Genomic DNA, 21,747 nt, shown 5'->3' on the forward strand with positions numbered 1-21,747 from the left:
ATCATCATTCCCATTTTGCATGTAAGGACATGAAGGCTCAAATTGTGCAACTTGCTCAGGATCACTAAGCCAGTGGGGGACAGAGTCAGATTTGAAACCCAGACTTTGAAATTTATTCTATAACTTCTTTAGCCTACATGGATCTGGCGTGATTTTGTCCAACAGATATCCACCAAGTGTCAGGGCCTGCATTGGGAAAACAGAACAGAGATGCTCTTGCCTGCTTGGATGTCTAGATGGATGCACGGGTGTGTGGAAAGATGGATAAAAATAAACCATGGGGAAAATGCATAGAAAAATGTGATGAAGAGAGGGGTGGAAAGGGAGGGTAAGTGAATGAGTGACTGAATGAAGAAGTAACCGAGAAAATGGAGTGGTATGGGAAGGAATGAATGGATGGATGAACAGGTGGGTGGAAGGATGAATGCATGAATGAGGAAGAGTATTTGAGGCTGAGCTCCCTAAAGCCTACGCTCCAGGCTCCGGGCGGCTGGCGGGTGGGCGGACGGGCGGCTACTCCACACAGTACGGTAGGCGCGGGCTGCTCCTCCTCGAGCCGGGCTTGCGCCTCCTCCCCTCCCGCCCCCTCCTCCTTCTCCTCCTCCTCCTCCTCCGTCGCCCGCCCGCCCGCCGACTGCCCGGACCCCAGTCCCCGGCGGGCGGGCGGAGAAGGTGGCCGTCCGCGTTATTGCGCTCGCCCCGCCGCCGCCCGGCGAGCCGCGATGCGCAGAGGGGCCCCGCCGCCCCGGGGCCGCCGCCGCCGCCGCGCCGCACCATGAAGCTCCGCAGCAAGGCGGCGGCGCTGCTCCTGCTCGCGCTGGCAGCGCTGCTGCTCGCGCTGCTGTCCCTGCGCGCCGGCCGCGCCGAGCCCCCCGCGCCCCCCGCGCGCCCCGCGTCCGCCCCGCAGCGCCCCTCCGCGCCGGCCCCCGAGCGCCTCCCGGGCCCGGGCGCCCTCCCGGGGGCCGCCCGCGCGCTCGGCGGCGCCGGCCCCCGCGTCCGCGCCCCCGAGCCGGCCGCCGGGGCGCCGCGAGCCTGGAGAAGTTGGCGAGGTGAGTCGTGGCAGCCCCAGAATCCCTGCTGGGGACCCGTGTCTCGCTCCCTCCGCCCGTGTCAAGTCCAGGGGAGGCTTTGGGCTGGAGGGACAGACTCCAGGTTCTCCCGCGCGCCTCCCGGTAGTATATTTTGCCCCGCCAGAGCTGAAGAACCACCTTTGTGGAGTCCTGTTGACAGCGCAGTGCTGATAATCACTTACATTTTTGAAAGAGAAGTGCCAAGGAGGGTGGTTTATATATTACGGTTTTGTTTTTTTTTTTAACAGAGCAAGACGTGTGTTTGCATTCTTGCAAACATGAGCCCTTTGTTTAATTTTTCCGAAGCCATCACGATTTAAGAATGCTTTATCTAATTCTCATGTTTCACAGGAGAATTTTTACCAAAAACTTAGATGTGATTGAGTTGGAAAAGTTAGATGTTTACCAAACACTAGCCGCCTCTCCTGGAACCTTGAATCGCACTGTGCTTAGAACAGAAGGGGCACTCGACCTAGGTTTATTAAAAAAAAAGTTTTCTTCCTGGAAGAAGCGATGCGTGGCACGGGAAAGAGAGAGCGACGGTTTCCCTGTTCCGCGTTGTTTCAGACTCAAGTACGGTCGAAGCGTCTTACAGGGCAGAAACATCTTAACCTTTGACATGGTGTTTGATGTTCTCTTTCTCTGCACGGAGCTTAACCCGCCACAGCTTTTCATCAGAGCGTTTTATCTTTGTCCTTAGGGTTGCTGGACCGCCCCCAGGTTAGGTATTTGCGTTCATTTCCTTTGTTGTGGAGAGCTTTTTAACAATCCCCTTTTCTTGCCGCGGTTCTGTTTCCTCTGCCCTTTGGAAGCTGGTGATGTTTGTAACTGCCCTTGCTGTCTCTGCTGTGCTGGGCTCCTTCATTACTTGAAATGAGTTGAAGAATTCTTTTTGGCCCTAATGACTAAATCTGTTTTGGCGCTTTTACTGTAACTAAGAGAAAAGACACAAAACCTCAAGAAGTAGCTGTGTCAGCTTTTGGTTCTCCTCTGCCTCATCATAAAAGTACAGATGGGTACTGACAAGTTTGAGAGGGAGAAAGAAACCCAATGATCATCTATAGAGTCTCTTTTAAGTATTTAGAACCATTTACAAGCTCTTGTGAATGTATACATACTTTAAACTCAGGATATTTCTGTTAGGAGCTGGGGTTTCTTCCAATGTGTTGCCCTAAGGTGGAACTGCAAGTTTCCTAGGGTTTGTAAGTAGAAGGGACAACGCCTAAGACAGTGACAACTGACATCATTTAACTTAGCTAACCTTTTACCAGGCATCCTCCTGACAGCAGTCCACAAAAGTAGTCCTTGTTAACACTTACTGTACACACGTTAACCATGTCATCTGCATCATGGCCCTATGATGGGGGTTCCTGAAGTGTAGTCTTTGAAAGAGCTAGCGGCAACAGTGTCACCTGAGGCCTCGGTAGAAATGCAGATTCTAGGGCCCCACCCCGGCCCCAGGAAATTAGAAGCCATGGGAGGGTGAGGTCAGTAATCTGTGTCCTAGCAAGCCCTCCCATTGTTTCCAACACACACCAGCGTTTGAGAGCCTGTTCTATGAAGTAAGCACTAATTATTATTGTTCCCATTTCACGGTTGAGGAAAGTAATGCCTGAGGTTTAGCCGTTTGTCCAAGGTTCATAGGTCACCTGTGGTTGATAAGGGTAAAGATTCAGTGGTCTGGGCCCGGTTGACTCTTACCTGCTATGCTGATGTCATAACACTAACTAGTCTTGCCTGCTTTTCGTGGTTTTCCTGAGATTTCTCTAAAGAAACATCATAGATTTTTACAACGGTCTCATTCTTCAAGGTGTTGGGAACATAGGGCAGCATCTTCTTGTCTCTATCTGAACAAATTGGCTCTGACTAGGAAGAGATCATGAGCAGAATCCAAATGGATGTTTTAGGGAAGGACTATTCCATGAGCAACAGTACCTCCTGAAGCCATTTTTCTTTTGAACAAATCTCTTATATTATCAATGAAGCCGTGGCCAACACCATAGGAATATAGAACAAAATTTTTAAAACTTGGGAAAGAGCGAATAACAAAAAAGCCACAGGAAGTCTGAAGCTTAGATGCAGAAAGATGAAAGTCCAGTGTCCTCTGGAGAAGTTGACATTTCCTGAGACTTAATGATGTTGTTTTTTTGGTTTTTGTTTGTTTGGTTTTTTGTTTTTATACTACCTGGACAGAAATGGCAGCAGACGATACCGAGACAATGAGGGAACGGGAGGGAAGATCTCTGCATGGACTCCTTTATTGCTCTTCTAACCCTGCTTGGGTTAAATTTTTGTGGTTTAGGAGGCATTTCATTTTAGGGAGGGAAAAGAAAGCCTCGTGTTTTCAGAAACCGGGTGCTTTAATCTCGTTACGTGGCTAGAATCCAGAAGAGATGAAGGTTACGTGATCTCATTTCTCGGCCTGGGGAGTAGTCAGCAGCAAGCGTGGAGTTGGATGGGATACAGTCCACCACCTGCTGACCATCCGTGGCCCGGGCTGCCTTACCTCCCCCGGGGTACTGCTGTTAAGTCAAGTCCTGCCACGTCAGCGCAGGAAACATAGCCCTCTCCTTCCACATCTTGTTTTCATTTTAGAGAAGTTTCCAGGGACTTGCCTAGTTAGCAGACAGACCCTACAATTTTATAACTAGTCATTTGTATGCAATCTGTCCTGCGGTGGCCTCTCCTCTCTATAAATATAAAGCCCAGAGGTAAGGTCTGAGCTTTTAGGTCAAGGGTGGGATCTGGAAATGGACACCACAATATAAGTAGCCGGTCCAAGTGCACAAGAGAAATGAAATCTTCCTTTATTTGGTTTATTGGTGATTTACACCTGGCTGACTTCCAGAGAGAATATGAAACGACTTTTAGTAAAAAACATATATAATAAGGCCATTGAAATCATCCTAAAACATGAGAAGTCATAAAGGAGAGGAGGAAATAAGCACTGTTTGTCAAAAACTGAGCCACTATTGTTATGAGAGTTAAGTATTAAATTTAGCTCCAAGCTTCCTGGCAGCCATGTCAAAAAGGGAATCATGATAGGCTGCCTTATTTTCACTGAATGTTTAGAGGAAAAGTTTATCAGGAAGAGATGATTTGGTTTTCATGGAAATGAATTCTAAAAAGGATTTTACCGGAGAGTAAACTTAAATAGGCTGTATCTCCAAGTTGCTTCTGAAAACTCCTCTTTGAGCCTCTGTATGGAAAGACAGTTGAATATAACTGCTAATCAGTGCAATGTAAAAAAGAATTTGGCATCCGGAGGCCAGAAAATTGGGTTCTAATCCCAAGCCATTTCACCTTAATTTCCTCATCTGTAAACTGAGCGAATCAATCCAAAAGTTTTCCAAGATCTTTTCCAGCTCTGACATTTGATGATCCTGTATGTGATGAGATCATCCAGTTTAGCTGTAAAATCCCAACAATGAGTATTGCTTAGCCCTTTGTGCTGTCTCTTGCAAAATCAGTTTCTCATTTATTGGCTCTATCCTAGAACTCCTACTGATTACTCAATCTCAACCCTCTCCTGAACTTTATTCTTTTTCTTTTTGCATTGGCCTGGGTATTGCTGTTTTCTCTTAAAATATGGTTTCTAAGGGAGACTTAGGATACCTCTGAGCTCTGTGGAGGTCCTCTGCCATTTTATTCCACAGTCATTCAACAGATGTTTATTGCACATATATTCTGGACCAGACACTCACTGTACAGTGGTGAAAGGAGTTGTTGCCCTCCCAGAATTTGGGAGAGGTGGGGTTGAGGAGACAATAGAGAAACACGTTTACACTTGGCAGCCTCCCCAGCTGTTCCAGTGAGAGGAAGCGTGTTTACTCGCTCATCAAGAGACACCATTTCCTGAAGTTCCCTTTGGTATCTGAGATAAGTCTGCTCAGCTTTATTCAGTTCAAGCCTGAGTAAAGGTCTCCCTTAAGAGGGATGGTGTTATATAGCAAAATGCCAACCCTGCAGCGATCCTATAATTAGCTGGTAGCCCCAGAGCATATTAAAGCTCTCCAGAACTTAGGTACCACCTCTGATATTATGTACTCTGATTCTTGTTTCTGTTCACATTCATTTTTGTTCATTGGTCCATGATTCCATCTTTTATTGATCAGCAAGTCATATTGGTTTTTTGTCAACATATATCCCTAGGTACCTGGGAGGCACAGTCGGTTAAGCGTCCAACTCTTGGTTTCAGCTCAGGTCATAATCTCAGGGTCTTCAGATCAAGCGTCACCTAAGGCTCCCTGCTCAGCAAGGAATCTGCTTGAGAGTCTCTCTCCCTCTTTCTCTAAAATAAATAAGTAAATCTTAAAAAAAAAAAAAAGGTGTATGTGTATGTATGTATCCCCATTTCCATGCTTACCACTGTCTTCTAAACACCACCTTTTAAACGTGGACTCCCTACAGTAGCCCTAGATCTGGTTTGCATGCCTCCACTCTAGCGCCCTCTACAGTCCATTTCCTATACAGCTGCTGGAGTGCTGTAAACTACTTAGACCACACCAGGTCTTTGCTGGTGAAAGCCTCCAATGACCAACATCCTGTCACAGTAAGAAAATTCAGTTTCTTAGTCCGGCCTTCAAGCCTTGTCTGATCACAACCCATTTAGGTCTCCGACCTTGTCTGCTACCACTGTGCTTCAGCTACACTAGCCTTTAAGTGTGCTGAATTCATTCCCTCCTCAGCACTTTTTACTTTATTCCCTGTGCTAGAATGTTCTTTGCTCATAGCCCTGCGTGGCTAGTTCCCTTCCTTCTTTGAGGATTATGCTTTTAGGTTTTCTTCTCAGAAGGGTCCTCCCAGCTGCTCTAGAAAAAAGGACCCTCCCCATCACACTCTACTCCCTTACCCTGGTTAGTGCATTTTAAAAAATTATTATTATATGAACATTGTATTTTATTTGCTTCTCTCCTCCTGTGTATATTTCAAGTCTTATTCATCACTGTGCACCTAGAACAGAGATGATCTCATAGTAGGTACTTGATGCATATTTGTCAAATCACCTAATGAATGAACACAGCACCCACCGTGTGCTAGCCCTAGGTGAAAATTTTACTTATATGATTAAGTTACATACTATTTAATAATGTTCAAAATAATCTCATAGTGAAGAACAATGAGAAGAATGCTGAGGATCTTTAATTGTAACATCCTTAATAGAGAAGGCATCTTTTTCTTTATAATAAATGTTACTTTTTAGAATAATTTGGGATTTTAGAAAAAGTGAGAAAGTAGTACAGAGTTTCCCTATACCCAGCACCCAGTTTCCTCCATTATTTAAATCTTGTTAGCTTGATACATTTGTTATAGTTAATGAACTGGTATAGTTACTAATTTTTAGTTTATTTATATTTCCTTAGTTTTTACAGAATCTCCCTTTTCTATTCCAGGATCCTGGCCAGGATAGCACGTGATATTTATTTCCTTTTTTTTTTTTTTTTTTTAAGATTTTATTTATTTGAGAGAGAGAGAGCAGGAACGGGGTGAAGGGCAGAGGGAGAAGCAGGCTTTCCACTGAGCAGGGAGCCCAACACGGGGCTTGATTCCGGGACCCTGTGATCATGACCTGAGACAAAGGCAGATGCTTAACTGACTGAGCCACCCAGGCGCCCCGCATGTGATATTTAAATGCCACATCTCCTTAGTCTCTTCTTGGCTGTGGCAGTTTCTCAAACTTTCCTTGTTTCTGATGATCTTGGGAGTTTTGAAGAGCACTGGTCAGATATTTTATAGGATGCCCTACCCCTGGAATGTGTCTCATACTTCATTCATGATAGTACTGAGTTATGAGTTATTGGGAGGAAAGCCAGTGAGGTGAAGTGCCATTTTCATCATATCATATGGAATCTATATGCTACTGACGTGACTGCTTTGGTCACCTGTAAGAGGTAATGTTTGTTCGGGTTTTTTTACTGGCAACTGCTCTCCCCTCCCCCACCCTTCCATGCTATATACCTTATTATTTTTTTAAAGGTTTATTTACTTATTTTGGAGAGGAGCGAGCCGGAGGCAGGGTGGAGAGAGAGAGAGAGTCTCAAGCAGACTCTCTTTCTCTCCCTGACTGAGAGCAGAACCTGACGCAGGGCTCAATCTCACAACCCTGAAATCACCCCTGAGCGGAAACCTAAGAGTTAGTCGCATAACCAACTGTGCCACCCAGGTGTCTCCATACTATAAACTTTAGAAGGAAGTCACTGCCCAGCCCACACCTGAGGAGTGAGCAGTGATGCTCTCCCTCCTTTGCGGTGGAGTATCTATACAAATTATTCAAAATTGATTGTCCTGCATGGGACAATTTGATTCTTCTCCTCTATTTATTAATGTATTCAGTCATTATATCACTATGGACCTACAGAGAGATATTTATTTTATACTTTGAGTTATAATCCTATACAACTATCATGTTGCTGGAATTGTTTCTTTATTGGCCATTAGGAGCTCTTAGAGTTGGCTTTTATTTTTTACGTACTCCGATCAATGTGTTTTTGTTTTTTTTGTTTTCATTTCTAGTTTTTCGAGCACTTCCTTACCTTCTTGCCCTACAGGATGCTCCAGGCTCACCTTGTATATTTTCTGATTCATTTTTTGAATCAGCCATTTCTTTAAAGAGCCCTGATTCCTCTCACTGGAGAATGGTATTAGAAGCCAAGATTTGGGTACGAGACGTGCTTTTTGCTACTGGGATATCATTTCTTTTAGACACAGCTGACAGAACAAAACATATATGTGTTTATATTAACTTACATGTTTATATATATAAATATTTCCGTATGTAACCATGTCTATCTATGTTAAGCTAAGCATTACCATATGGACTATTCTAGATTCCTTCCCTTACTTACTGGGGAGAGAGAATGTTTTTGTCTTCCCAAACCCCAGTTTTCTCCCATCTCTTTGGCTTTCATTGGTTTAAATGCCTGTAGCATGGGGGAGGAATTGGGAAGGAGCCAAGGGGTAGGGTAGGATTGACTAATTGACTCAAACCAAGCAAGGCCCAAGCCCTAGTTAGAGATGAGACCGTGACTGCTCACACCACGTGGGGGAAGGCGATGTGGTAGATGTTGTGATTGACTCCTACCCTCTATTCCTCCCACCCCGCTGCAGTTTGTGGGTGGACCGAACTTCCAGAAGATGGTGTAAGCCAGGCATGGTCATCCCACCCCTTTCATGGTGTCAGCTGTGCGCATGCAGAACTAAAACATTCAATACACTCATCTCTCTGGCAACAGTAATTGGTCCACGGGTGTTACCCGACCCACATTGCTGAACCAGCCAGAAGGGAAGGACATATTTTTATTTTGGGGCAAAAGACTCCATATGCTAGATATGGACAAGGAAATAAAAGTCCCAGTTACTACCGTGATTCTTAGAGGACCAGTTTTAAGATGAGGCCATCACTCTGAGCAGTAGAATAGAGAAAGTAGGAGAATTTGGATCCTTGGTTACTGAACCCAAGAATCAGAACATCCTGATGCCTGCCCTGTCTTGGGCTCTCCAGTTACATGAATTGGAGTTGGGATGTCTGATATTTTTCTCCAAAATCATCTTACCCAAACCAGATAGTTCTTTAAATCAGAATCTCACTGGTGTGAATGGAGAGAAAGGGGAAAGGTCGCGAGAGGACCCTTAGGAAAGGCGCATCTACCACACCCTGGAACAGCCCTTATGTACCCTTAACCTTGTCCCAGGTGCCAGTGATTCAAGATAACTTTTTGGGCCAAATTAGACCATTTCATAGGGATTTAAAAATTGGATCAGAAACAGTCTAAGGGCAAAGTGGCTAAGATTCAGGTATGAAATTCAGGATTGACTGCCATGTTTCCTGCATATGGAGGAAGCTGGTTTGCATTGAAAGTATATGAATCCAAGTGAGAAGCAACACAAAGCAACTGGCAGGGGTGGGAAGGGTCGGGGGTGAGATGAGGGAGGCTAGTCCTGACGTTGTACTCAAGGCCAGCGTCTGCCCTTTTCTGGCTGTGCTGCTTCATCCCTCTCCTAGAATCCATGAACTGAGTTTTTTTCACTTACCACCAAGGAGTTCTGACTGATTTGGGTATGTGGTACCTGCTTTTAACATCGTCACTAAGTTCAGTAAATCATAGCCATATTGACACAAATCCCCTGACCAACTCACAGGTGAGATTCTTTGGAAGAAAATTTGAAAACAGATTTGTTTTCCTTGGAAATACTTCTCTTCTTGTTATCTCACAGTGAGAAAATAAAAGATAAAATTGTATGAGATAGGGGCATCTGGGTGGCTCAGTGGGTAAAGCCTCTGCCTTCGGCTCAGGTCATGATCCCAGGGTCCTGGAATCGAGCCCCACATTGGGCTCTCTGCTCAGTAGGGAGCCTGCTTTCCCCTCTCTCTCTGCCTGCCTTTTTGTCTACTTGTGATCTCTCTCTCTCTGTCAAGTAAATAAGTAAAAAATCTTTTAAAACAATTTTATGAGATATATGTATGTATATGTATATATATATATAAAATCACCATTTAAAGTCTTTTTTTTTAAGGGGTTCCCTATTCTTTTTTTTTAAAGATTTTATTTATTATTTATTTGACAGACAGAGATCACAAACAGGCAGAGAGGCAGCCAGAGAGAAAGAGGAGGAAGCAGGCTCCCCGCTGAGCAGAGAGCCCGATGTGGGACTCGATCCCAGGACCCTAAGATCATGACCTGAGCCGAAGGCAGAGGCTTTAACCCACTGAGCCACCCAGGCACCCCACCATTTAAAGTCTTAAAAAAAAAAAGAAAAGAAAAGAAGAGACTTTTGTGGAAGATGGAATTCATTTTGTGTTCTTTTCCAAATCTTCCCCAGCACTTGATTTACTTCAGATTCTGAAATTCTGAAAATTGCCCCTGGAAAGAGGAATCTCTTGACTTGATGCCTTTATTGGGTCTCTGTGATTTGGGCCAGCAGGGAGTGACTTTGGTATATATGAAGGTGATGTTTTGATGTTTGCCCATGATCCTTCCCCTCGACGTCTTTTAGCAACATGATGAACTGAAATAGTCTAGGAGAAATTCATCATTTGTACAATTAGAATCTAAGCTTTATGTAAGGGTTAGTGGAGAACACATAATCCAAAATGTGACCCCTTTTCATGGGGGAGGAAACTGAGGTCCGAGGTGATAAAATAGTAATAATGTACATAAAGCATCTAGCACAGGGATACCTCATGGGGGTCACTCAACAAATGATTCACCGTTCTGAGTTCTCTGATCTTGTCCACTGTTGTTTATTAGTTAGGAACTGAATCATAACTAGACCCAGCTAACGAGCTGAATCAGTCCTCCTCAGCAAATCATGGCTTTCTCTTAAGCTCAATGATACAATGAAATAACAGGTAAGCTGCTGGCATGGAAGCATGCCAGAAACTCAGCAAACGTGAGCTGGGGCTCAGATGCAGATTAGGGCAGGCTTTTCTTGGATTATGACTTGAGGAAATCAAAACTCAGCTTCCATATATGATAAATAATACACCAGACCCAGTCTTCTGATCCTCAGTAAAAGCTAAGTGAGTAGCTGAGGGAGGACCGTGTTGACTGCCTCTCGGGGACTTGGACTGTGGCTCTGGAGAGTGTCAAGCCTGGAGCTGAGGCTCTCTCTAGCTCTGATGTCTACTGGAGGGCAGAGAGCTATGGTTTCCCAGCTCTGGAAAGTAGAGAGTGGGTGAAGGGTTCACGGGAATAGGAAGTGTTCTCAGAGAAACCAAATGAAGAATTTTGTCCACAGACACTGCTACTCAGGGCTCTGCATCTGTGGTTGGGCTTAAAGATGCCCTTCATTTTCCTCCTCCTAGTTTTGTGAGAATTACAAGGACCTCAGTTGTCTGACCACCAGCTTTAAACTAACAAGCTTTGATGTTCAGGTATCAGATTTTACCTTTGGGGAGAATGCATTGCTAAAAACTCCATTTTAGAAGAAACACAAGAGAAGTTGGAAACACATTGGCAATTGGCATTTAGAAGAAACTTTTAGTTTAAAAAGTATACTAAAACTTCAAATCTAGTTTGCAATAAGGGAGAACACTGATACCTAAAGTACCATGCTTTTTGCCGCTCTGCCTGCCTGTTTTTGTCATGGAATTAAATTTTTAGAGAAAAATGAAGGCTTCTTGTATATTTCAAGTTAGTATTTAATAATAATGGTGGTGGTAACAACTGATATTTAATGATGATTTAAAATATGCCGTGATATGGGGCATCTGGGTGGCTCAGTTGGTTAAGTGTCTGCCCTCAGCTCAGGTCATGATCCCAGAGTCCTGGGATCTAGCCCAGTGTCAGGCTCCCTGCTCAGTGGGAGAATCTGTTTCCCCTTCTCCTTCTGCCCCTCCCCCCCGACTTGTACTCTCTCTCTCTCTCAAATAAATAAATAAATAAATAAAATCTTTTAAAAGAAATTAAGCCACAATACTGTATGAAGCATTTCCGCATATTATCTCACTTCTTCCCTAACAACCTAAGAGGTAGGTACTATTATTGGATAGGTCAGAACACTTTCAGTTCCAAGAGATAGAGTCTTAGCTCATCATCTTACACCACTTAGTCATAAGAGGTGATTTACTGGCTCATAAAACTAGAAATTGCAAAAGAGATAAGGATTCCATCACAGGTGTTTCCCAGATTTCTAGCTGTCATGCCTCTTCCTTCCATTTCTGCTGCCTTCTGTGTGAGCCACACCCTTGCGTGGGTGTTCTCCACCTGAGAGTCCCAACAGGTCTGGGCTTGCCTTCTCCTTCTTCAGTCACTGCTAAGTGAAAAACTTCATCCAGCAAGAGTGCCAGGGCTACCTCTGTTGACCTGACAAGGATCACATCCATATACAATCGCTGATGGCCACGTGTGGGGAGAGGATGATTCAGCCCTTCCAAACCTCATGGACTGGCAACAGAACAGGAATGGTTTCCCCAAAAGAAAATTGAGGTGTTCTTACCAGAAACTCTTGGAAATGGATGCTGGTAAGAAACACCAAAACCAAATGTCCACTGTAATCGGTACACCCGTTTTACAGATGGGGAAACTGAGGTTCAGAAGTGGTTAAAGCATTTGCCCAAGATGGGACAGGTAAGAGGCAGACCTAGAATTTGAAGCCTGGGCCATGTGCTTCCAGAGCCAAATCACTTACCACCACGCTGTACTGGGGAACAAATCTCGAAGTTTGAAATATTTGATTGCTTTCTAGAATCCCTTTGAAGAAGATCCTTTGATTAAATCTCTTTTTTATGTGAGAAATTTTTCATATTTATAAGGGGAAAATAGGATATAAATATTACCCCTTTAAAAAAGCTTTTATATATTTACATATTTATAGATACACATCCACATATATTGAGTGTGACTCTGGAAGATTATACCATTATACCAAAATGTTAACAGTGGTTATGGAATTGGAATTATGGTACTTGCCTTTGACTTGTCTGTATTTTAAATTTTTTTCTATGAGGAATATATGCATTACCTGTGTAATTTATAAAGTAAGTTAAAGTATATAAATTTCCATAAAAATTAAAAATCACTGATTGCCTGAGGCCTTGGAGAGACCATTTTTCCTCCCCTTCAGTTGGTCTTTCATGCTCATTTTTGGGCAGTGAGCTAGAAGTGTCCATTTGCAGAATATGTGATCCTCATTCTTTTCCCTCATATGTCACCAGCCGTTTATTTCAAACTAACACTGCTGGTTCATATTTTACAATCTCAGTAACATCTTAATTTGAGAAGAAGAGGGAGATGGAGAAATAGAATCTCCTGTGTGTCAGGAACAATCATGAGGGGAACACATGAAAAGAGAATTAGTTCAGGCAGCATAACAGAGTTAGAGGGAGAGGAGTGTAGATAAATATACTTGTGCATGATGTCAGCTGGTGAATGCATGGATTATGAAGGTGCAGTTGGTAAAGTTATGCACTGAGATTCATGCCTAGGGAAGGGGGTGGGGCTAAAATCCCATCCAGGCTTGGATCACTGAGCTGAGAGCCCTGAGTACAGATAAAGGGTTTATCTACCCAGAGCAGACTCCTTTTCTCAATCACTTGTGTGTGGCCCCAAATAGAGCATAAGGATTAAGAACATGGGCCCTTAAGTCCAGCTCCCTGAGTTTGAATCCTTGCATTGCCATTTACTAATCATAAGGCAAGTGTATATGTCCAATAATGTCTCAAAGCAGACACGCATACAGATAGACCCATAGACAAGACTGACAACTTCAGGCTTGGAACACCAACTATGTATTAGACCTAGACTTTGTTGAGGAACACAGCCATGTTTTAAATATCATGATCCAAACTAAAAATATGCTATTCGTAATTGAATGCACTTATCAAATAATTGTGTTATGCACTGCCTGCCCCCCAGCAGATTTTTGGCACTGTGTTGACACCATTCATATAATACCATGGCTTTAAGGCAAACGTCAACTTCTCGGCCTATCTTGGAAGATTAATCGTACTTGATTTAACTCCAAACCATGGGTCATTAAAAGTGATTTAACTGTTAGCACAGTCCTGAGCGTCATGTCTGGGTTTCTAAAGCGAAGGCTCTACTCCCAGCTCCTGCAGGGAAATTTTTTTTCAGGGGACGAATGTGTTCCCAAACCTGTGGTTCACAGGGAAGTTTTTAGCACCCTTTGCTGCCAGCCCATAGCATGGATCTAATTACCCATTACCAGACTCGCCTTCTAGAGGCTGAAGCAAGGTGTTTCCATTCCTAAACTGCCACCCTGGCCTCATCCGCTGGCCTTCGGCAGGTTCCAATAGCTATGGTTTCATCTGGTAGGATTCCACGCAGGAGGGAATCTCTTCTTCCCACAGATGAGAGTATTCGATTTCTCGGAATTCATCTTCTACCATCCCCCACCCCCATTTATGTTTTCTTCCCTATGAAAATGAGTTACCAACAACACTATTTTAGACTCTATTTTAAAAAACTAGGGTTTTCTCTTCAGCCTCCACCGCCTGCCTGTATCCCAGCATCGGGTTTACCTGCATTAATTTAGCTTGTCAGTTAAGGAGAAGCCCTAGTAAGAGGTAGCAGGAGACGGCTGGAAAGAGGGTCTGAGGAGAACCAATTACTCACTTTAATAATTCAGTGTGGTTTGCAGTAATAGGCTACAGAGTAAATAGCACTACACATAAGTGCCGTATTTCATTATTTATACACTCCAGAAATTGAAGTTTAATTAAGTCGCACTCTTGAGACTTTTAAGTGATTAAGGAGACGCCTCATCTCGGACAGAGTTGGGAGAGCCGCTTCCCCCTGTGAGCCTCCTCTGAATCTCATCTTGTATTTGCACAGGGAGCGGCTTGAGCAGGGACATACATTTTCCACACGGCAGTCATTGGCACATCAGAGCCATCATTCTTATGATATGGCCATACTACCAGTGTCTTGAAATGTTTAAAAAAAGTCTTGGTTAAACATAAGCGCATTTACTTATTTAATCATAGCTTGATTGCAATATAATCCAAATACCCTTTCAAGGTGTACAATACAGTGGTTTTTAGTTTATTCGCCGAGTTGGACAACCATTACCACACCAAATTTCAGAATGTTTTCACCACCTGAAAGGAAGAAACCCTGTGCCCATCAAGCCGTCACTCCATATTTGCCTCTGGATTCTTCCTATATATGGAATCAGAACTGGATTCTTCCTATATATGGAATCAGAAATAGGTGGTCTTCTGTATTTTCACAAGGTTCACAGTTCACTGTTGAAGGTTCATGCAGGTTGTGACCTATATCAGCACTCCTTTCCTTTAATGGCCAAATGATTTTTCATTTTATGAGTATGTCACCTTTTATTTATCCGTTCACCAGTTGGGGGACATTTGGGTTGGAGTCTGGCTATTTGAATAATTCTGCTCTGAGTGTTTGTGTGTAAGTTTATGTGCAGACATATGTTTTCATTTCTCTTGGGCAGATATGTAGGAGCGGAATTGCCAGGTCACATCATAGTTCTGTGTTTAACCAGATTTTTGGAACTGTTTTCCAAAGTGGCTGCACCATTTTGCCATCCCACCAGCAGTAGGTGAGGGTTCTAATTTCTCCACATTCTAAGTATATTTATTTTAAGGGAAACTTTCTATCACCGACACAAATTCTCGGTGGCAACATAAATAGAAGATAATTACTGAATAAGACACTAAGAAAATGAAACAGTGTTGGTCATTTCGGACTTGGCTGTTGAAGGTTCTGTATTTGAGATCTGCTGTCTTTTTAGTTGAAAGGGAAGATTAGGTAACATTAGAAAGGTGTTTGAAACATGTTAATGCCAAGCCAAGACTATCTTACTGACATTATTGAAAAAAAACTGGAAATGGAATGGCTTTCTCACTCAGAGGCTCAAAGTGATTTGATGCGGTGTCTTAATGATAATTACAGCTGAGAAATCGCCCTTTGGAAAACGCAGAATTTGGGAGGCACGGATGCTGTATGCAAGACCATCTCATCGTGTTTCAGCAGTCAGCTTCATGGTTATGTCATCCAAGTAACTCGGAGGTGGCAGGGGTCATGTTTGTTGTTTTTTGGGTTTTATTTTTTCTCACAGTATGTGTTTTCTAATAAGTCTTGGGTAATTTTGAGAAACTGTCAAGGTTACTATATTTTTGGTAGGATAATAGCTATTTCACCCAGTAATGTCATTTCTGGGAATGTAGTTGAAGGCCATATGAAAAGAAGGGAAAAAAATTCTGTTGGCTCACAATATTTAGTACCAGACTTTTTTTTTTTTTAATATGACAGAATAGTTAATTGGAAACAACCAACAAAAGGGCAATGCTAATAAGCTCTGCTGTTTTTATTGGATGGACTAGTAGATAGCCGGTTAAATGATATGGCTATGAAGACTTAAGAAGTAACAAGAAAAATAAAAGAATCAGATGAAAAATGTGAAATATAAAGTTGTAGGTACACTGTTAGTACAGCTATAAAAATATGTATTCAGTGGAATTTAGACCAGGACATAACATGCAAAGAAAGTTTTAGAGGGCACAATTTTTTTCCATTTACCAACATTAATATTTCAATATATATGTTATATATATGTATTTGTTTTGAGCGGGAGAGAGAGCACACGTGTGCATGCAGGAGCTAGAGGGAGAGGGAGAGAGAGAATCTCAAGCAGGCTCCATGCCCAGCTTGGAGCCCAAGACAAGGCTCGGTCTCATGACCATGAGATCATGACCTGAGCCAAAATCAAGTCAGACACTTAAATAACTGAGCCCCCAGACACCCATGTTTAATTTTTTTAATTGGAACCTTACATTGTGTATTTTATTCTGATCTTGTTCTAAAGATAGAGATTTTGCTTGTTTACATTGCCTTAGATTGATGGTATATAATGTGTCCTTGATATAAATTACATTGATAGAATTTATAAACACCAGCTGAGGTAAGTTTTTGGAAAGAAATAAGCAAAGACCATGACAATAAAAGGGAGGGTGCTCCTTTGATGAGGTGGTCAAGGAAGCTCATTTTGCTGTTTAAAAGAGAAGGAGGTATCTACGCAAAGGGAAGGATATTCCAGGCAGAGGACACAGTAAAAGTCCAGGATGTGAGCACAGCACTGGGTGTCTCAGGTAGAAAGAAGGAAAGGTGGTGGGTGCAGAAATCCCTAAACTTAAGGGTCAGGAGGCAGGGAGCATCTTCTAAACAGTGGTTGAAGTCCTGGAGAATGCTGGGAGGAATTCTGTGAGCGAGGAGCTGAGCTGTTCGTTAAGTTAAGAGCACTTCCAGGAAGCTGGGAGATAATACCAACAAAGACAGAAGACAGACAGTTTTCATCCATAGATGTCACTATGAAGACACATCCCATGTCTAAGTGTGGCAAGAAGAATAAGGAGGACACCAGCCCAGCTCCTGCCCCAAGACTCCCGGGGGTGGGGAGGAAGAGCAGCCTCCACATGGGGGTCTGCTGGGGAGGTGACATCCTCACAAGGCTGCCATGTTTTCATGGCGGCAAGACGTGAAGAGAATACCCTGAGAGAAGGCTGAACATGGAGTGGGTTTTCCTGAGGGTGTGGGGGAAGAGTTTGGGAGAGAAAGGAGAGATGAGGGGTCAGCTCAGATCATTAGTTCTTGGCTGTAGCCCAGAACTATTGGTGATTGTGGTACAACTGTACTAATAAGCAAACTCCAGGACCTCCCAAGACCCTCTGATTCAGAATCTCTTGTGGCGTGGAGGCTTGCATGTTAACAAGCACCTCCAATGACTAGGCTGTGTGAGCTGGGTAGGGGATCCCCCGCACTAGATGGTATCTGGCGTTTCTTCCAGCACAAAACTGCAAGAGTGATGGGATTGGGGCTCAGGGCCCTAGCAGCGAGCAACAGGAAAGAAAGGGATTCAGTGAGCATTTCAAAGGCTGGCTCAAGGTGAGAATATGAGAGAGGCGGAGCAAGGCAAAGGTGATTGGAAATATTTTTAAGCCCTACATTAGGACTCTTTTGATTGCTAAGCTGTAAGTTTGTTTCCATGTGGCTTCAGCGAAAGGAAATGCACTGGCTTAAAAACTGAACTGTCTAGGGCGCCTGGGTGGCTCATTTACTTAAGTGTCCAACTCTTGATCTCGGTGCAGGTCATGATCTGAGGGTTGTGAGCTCAAGCCCCACGCTGCTTAAGATTTTCTTTCTCCATCTCCCTCTGCCCCCCTCCTACTTGTGCTTGCTCTCTTTCTTTCTCTCTTAAAAAATAAAAACAAAAAACAAAACCGTCCTCAGTTATGGTCACGTGCACCTGGATGCGGGTAGGGCCAGCAAAGATGTGACCCACCACCTTTCGGCTCTGCTTTCTACTGTGTTGACTCCCATTCAGGCTCTACCAGTGTGGCGACCAAGATGGTTACCATCAGTTCCAGCTATACCTGGAAGCTTCTCAAAATTCTGGACAGCAAGTGTCCGCCCCAGTCCCCTTTTATAAAGTATAAATAAGAATATAGTTAACCATCAGTCTGAACGATGCTACAATTCCCCACTGCCCATTCCCTGCCCAAACTGTGTAATTCAAGGGGTTAAGGAGTTTTAGGTTCATAGACTGGACTTCCCTTGATCTTCGAAGGGTCTCAAGTGACATTTGAGCGGTGCTGGGTGAAAGGCATACCATTTCAGTGCCCTTAAACTTGATTATTCATTGTGATCACAACACAAATGCTTACTGCCTAAAGCCTGAGGTTTTGAATGTAATGTGAGAGGTAACAGAGGGGGAGCAGCAAAGGTCTCATTAAATCCTAACCGCTGATACTTGAACTGCCATCCGGAGAGGACTTTATTTTTCTTTTTTAATACCTGTCACCAGACACCAAGAAAGACTGCAGTCCCCAGCCCCAGCTTTTTGCCCAAATCATGGAAGCCTGCAGAGAAGTAGCATGTTAGGCTGCAGAGGAATGCAAGCCTTTTTTAATTAAAAAAAAAAAAAAAAAGTTGTTGGGGAGCCTGAGTGGCTCAGCCAGTTCAGTGTCTGACTCTTGGTTTTGGCTCAAGTCATGATCTCAGGGTCATGAGATTGAGTCCCGCATCAGCTCTGCTCAGCGTAGAGTTTACTTAAGAGTCTCTCTCCCTCCCTCCCCCTCTGCCCCTCTCCTTGCTTGCTAATGCACACATGTGCACACAACATTCTCTCTCTCTCCTATAAAATCTTTTTTAAAAGGGTGTTGCTGGGGCACTTGGGTGCCTCCATTAGTTAAATGTCTGCCTTCAGCTCAGGTCATGATCCCAGGGTCCTGGGATCGCGTCCTGCATCAGGCTTCTTGCTCACCGGGAAGCCTGCTTCTCCTTCTCCCTCTGCTGTACCCCTGCTTGTACTTTCTCTCTATCAAATAAATAATTTTTTTTTAAATCTTAAAAAGAAAGAAAAGTAGTTCAAATAGTTTGGGCATACAAAAAATACAGATAACAACATAATGAATTTCTGTGTACCTGGCACTCATCTTAAGAAATAAAAATTTAAATCCCAGAAATAACCATTATCCTGTATTTGATTTTTATCCTCCTCCTGTATGTTTATTTTTACTACATAAGTCTATGAACAACATACAGTGCTATTTTGCTTGTTTTTAAGCTTCATCTAAATGGTATCATTCTATGGGGCACCTGGGTGGCTCAGTCGGCTAAGTGTCTGCCTTCACCTCTGGTCAGTGAGCGTTTCAAAGGGCCCTGGGATCGATCCCTGCATCAGGCTCCCTGTTTAAAATTAGTATTATCCTTAGGTGCCTGGGTGGCTCAGTTGGTTAAGTGACTGCTTTTGGCTCAGGTCATGATCCTGGAGTCCCAGGATCAAGTCCCTCCTCAGGCTCCCTGTTCAATGGGGAGTCTGCTTCTCCCTCTGACTCTCCCCCCTCTCATGTTCTCATTCTCTCTCTCTCTCTCTCTCAAATAAATAAGTTTTATTAATGAAATTAGTATTTTCCTGATTACTAAGGTTAAAGTTTTTTATTCATGTAGAAGCCCAATAGGTAAAGCTAAACGGGGCCAAGTTATTTGCAATGGGGCAGTGGTTCCTATTTAAGACAGCTGTGCTATTGGGTTGATTGATTGAGTACCTTTGGATGAGACCAGTGTTCCTAAATATTGAGCATAATTTAAGCAAACAAGTTTGCATGAAATCTCTTTTGTAGCATGTTTTGGCCAGATTTTTGCTCTTTTTTTAAATTGACTGTGATTTTTAGCATTATCTGTGACACATCCTTCCCAATGTTTTACATAAGTTAATTGGGAGCTGGCTTTAATAGTGGGTCTGAAAACTCACCCACAGAGCTGAGGAAGAGAAGACATCTGAGTCCATTCAGCAGGGGTCCTTGAATTTACCAGGCGTGATCCTGATTTAGTACCTTTGCTCTGACTGTCTCCTCTGCCTGGAATGCTCCTCCCGCAGAAATGCTCATGACTCACTTCCTCACCTCCTTCAAGTTGTCATCGGATTTCTCCATCTCAGTGAGGACTTTCCCAACTCTGCACTGTATAAAAATATCTACCAGTCTGTCAGCCACTGCCACATCCCTCTCTGCTCAAGGGTATATTTCCTTCGTAGCCCTTATTCCTGGATAAATTTCTATGTAAGTTACTTAGTTACTGCTACTCCCTTGTCTTTCCCCTGCCACCCTTAGAATATAATTTCTGCAAGGGCAGGCATCTTGTTCTGTTTCCTTCACTGCTGTCCTCGGGTAACTAGAACAGTGCCTGGCACATAATCCTCAGTATAGATTTGTTGATTAATACATGGTCTGAAGTTAGCAGGAAAAAGAGAGCAGAGGAGAGCATTCCTGAGAAAGAGAGGGAAAGAGAGGGAGAGACAGACAGAACGCATGTGCCAAGACCTGGAGACAACCCACCAGTCTGCTAACCAGAAACTAAGACAGATGGAGAGGATGAGTATGTGTGACTATGACTGCGGTTATGAATGACTGTCCCCCCTAAGCTGGGGGTGCTGGAGGCAGTTGCAAGAGATGTATATAGGAGCTATGATCATCAGTTTGGACTCAATCTCAAGGACATCTAGGAGCCCTTACATTTATTTTAATCAAAAGAATAACACATTCTGATTTGCAGTTTAGAAGAACATCACTCTGACAGATGCTGGCGAGGATGCAGAGAAAGGGGAACCCTCCTATACTGTTGGTGGGAATGCAAGCTGGTGCAACCACTCTGGAAAACAGTATGGAGGTTCTTCAAAAAGTTGAAAATAGAGCTACCCTATGACCCAGCAATCACACTACTGGGTATTTACCCTAAAGATACAAATGTAGTGATCCGAAGGGACATGTGCCCCCGAATGTTTACAGCAGCAATGTCCACAATAGCCAAACTATGGAAAGAACCTAGATGTCCATCAACAGATGAATGGATAAAGAAGAGGTGGCACATATATATATATATATATATATATATATATATATATATACACAATGGAATACTATGCAGCCATCAAAAGAAATGAAATCTTGCCATTTGCGATGACGTGGATGGAACTAGAGGGTATTATGCTTAGAGAAATAAGTCAATCAGAGAAAGACAGCTATCATATGATCTCCCTGATATGAGGAAGTCAAGAGGCTACATGGGGGGGGGTTGGGGGGGTAGGAAAAGAATAAATGAAACAAGATGGGATCGGGAGGGAGAAAACCATAAGAGACTCTTAATCTCACAAAACAAACTGAGGGTAGCTGGGGGGAGAGGGGGAGGGAGAGGCTGGTGGGGTTATGGACACTGGGGAAGGTACGTGCTATGGTGAGTGCTGTGAAGTATGTAAACCTGGTGATTTACAGACCTGTACCCCTGGGGCTAATAATACATTATATGTTAATTAAAAAAAATAAAAAATTAAAAGAAAAAACGAAGAACATCACTCTGGTGCCAATAAGAAGAAATCAGAGGGTGAGAGTTAAAGAATAAGACTGGAGGCAGGTGGCCCATATAGGGAGCCATCACAGTGGTTGAGGCGAGAGAAGCTGGTGGCTTCATTGGGTAGCACAGGGGGATGGAGAAAGTCAGACAACTTCAGGAAATACTTGGGACACCTCTAAGTGTTATTCTGTGATCTATGAAATCAGCGGAATCCACATACCTCTCGGTGTCTAAGCTTAGCTGAGCTTCCACTAAGCGCGCTCTGAAGTGATCAAATCGGAAAGTTGTCCAACGTGCTCCACCCACCTCTTCACCTACCTCCTGGTGAGAGCACTCTGGAGCAA

The 21,747-nt window shown here is 43.5% G+C and overlaps 1 protein-coding gene across 1 annotated transcript in view; it reads left to right on the top strand.

Annotated features, from left to right (window-relative positions):
• Positions 1–775: 775 nt before the first annotated feature.
• Positions 776–21,747, top strand: part of LOC111144342 (glucoside xylosyltransferase 2) — a 90,853-nt gene continuing 69,881 nt past the window's right edge. Inside the window, 2 exon segments of the mRNA XM_022498598.1 lie at positions 776–962; positions 965–1,049. Of these exon segments, the coding sequence (XP_022354306.1) occupies positions 776–962; positions 965–1,049 (272 nt within the window).

This window comes from Enhydra lutris, unplaced genomic scaffold, assembly GCF_002288905.1.
Source record: "Enhydra lutris kenyoni isolate GAN:26980312 unplaced genomic scaffold, ASM228890v2 scaffoldscaffold10, whole genome shotgun sequence".
In the NCBI taxonomy this organism is placed as follows: Eukaryota; Metazoa; Chordata; class Mammalia; order Carnivora; family Mustelidae; genus Enhydra; species Enhydra lutris.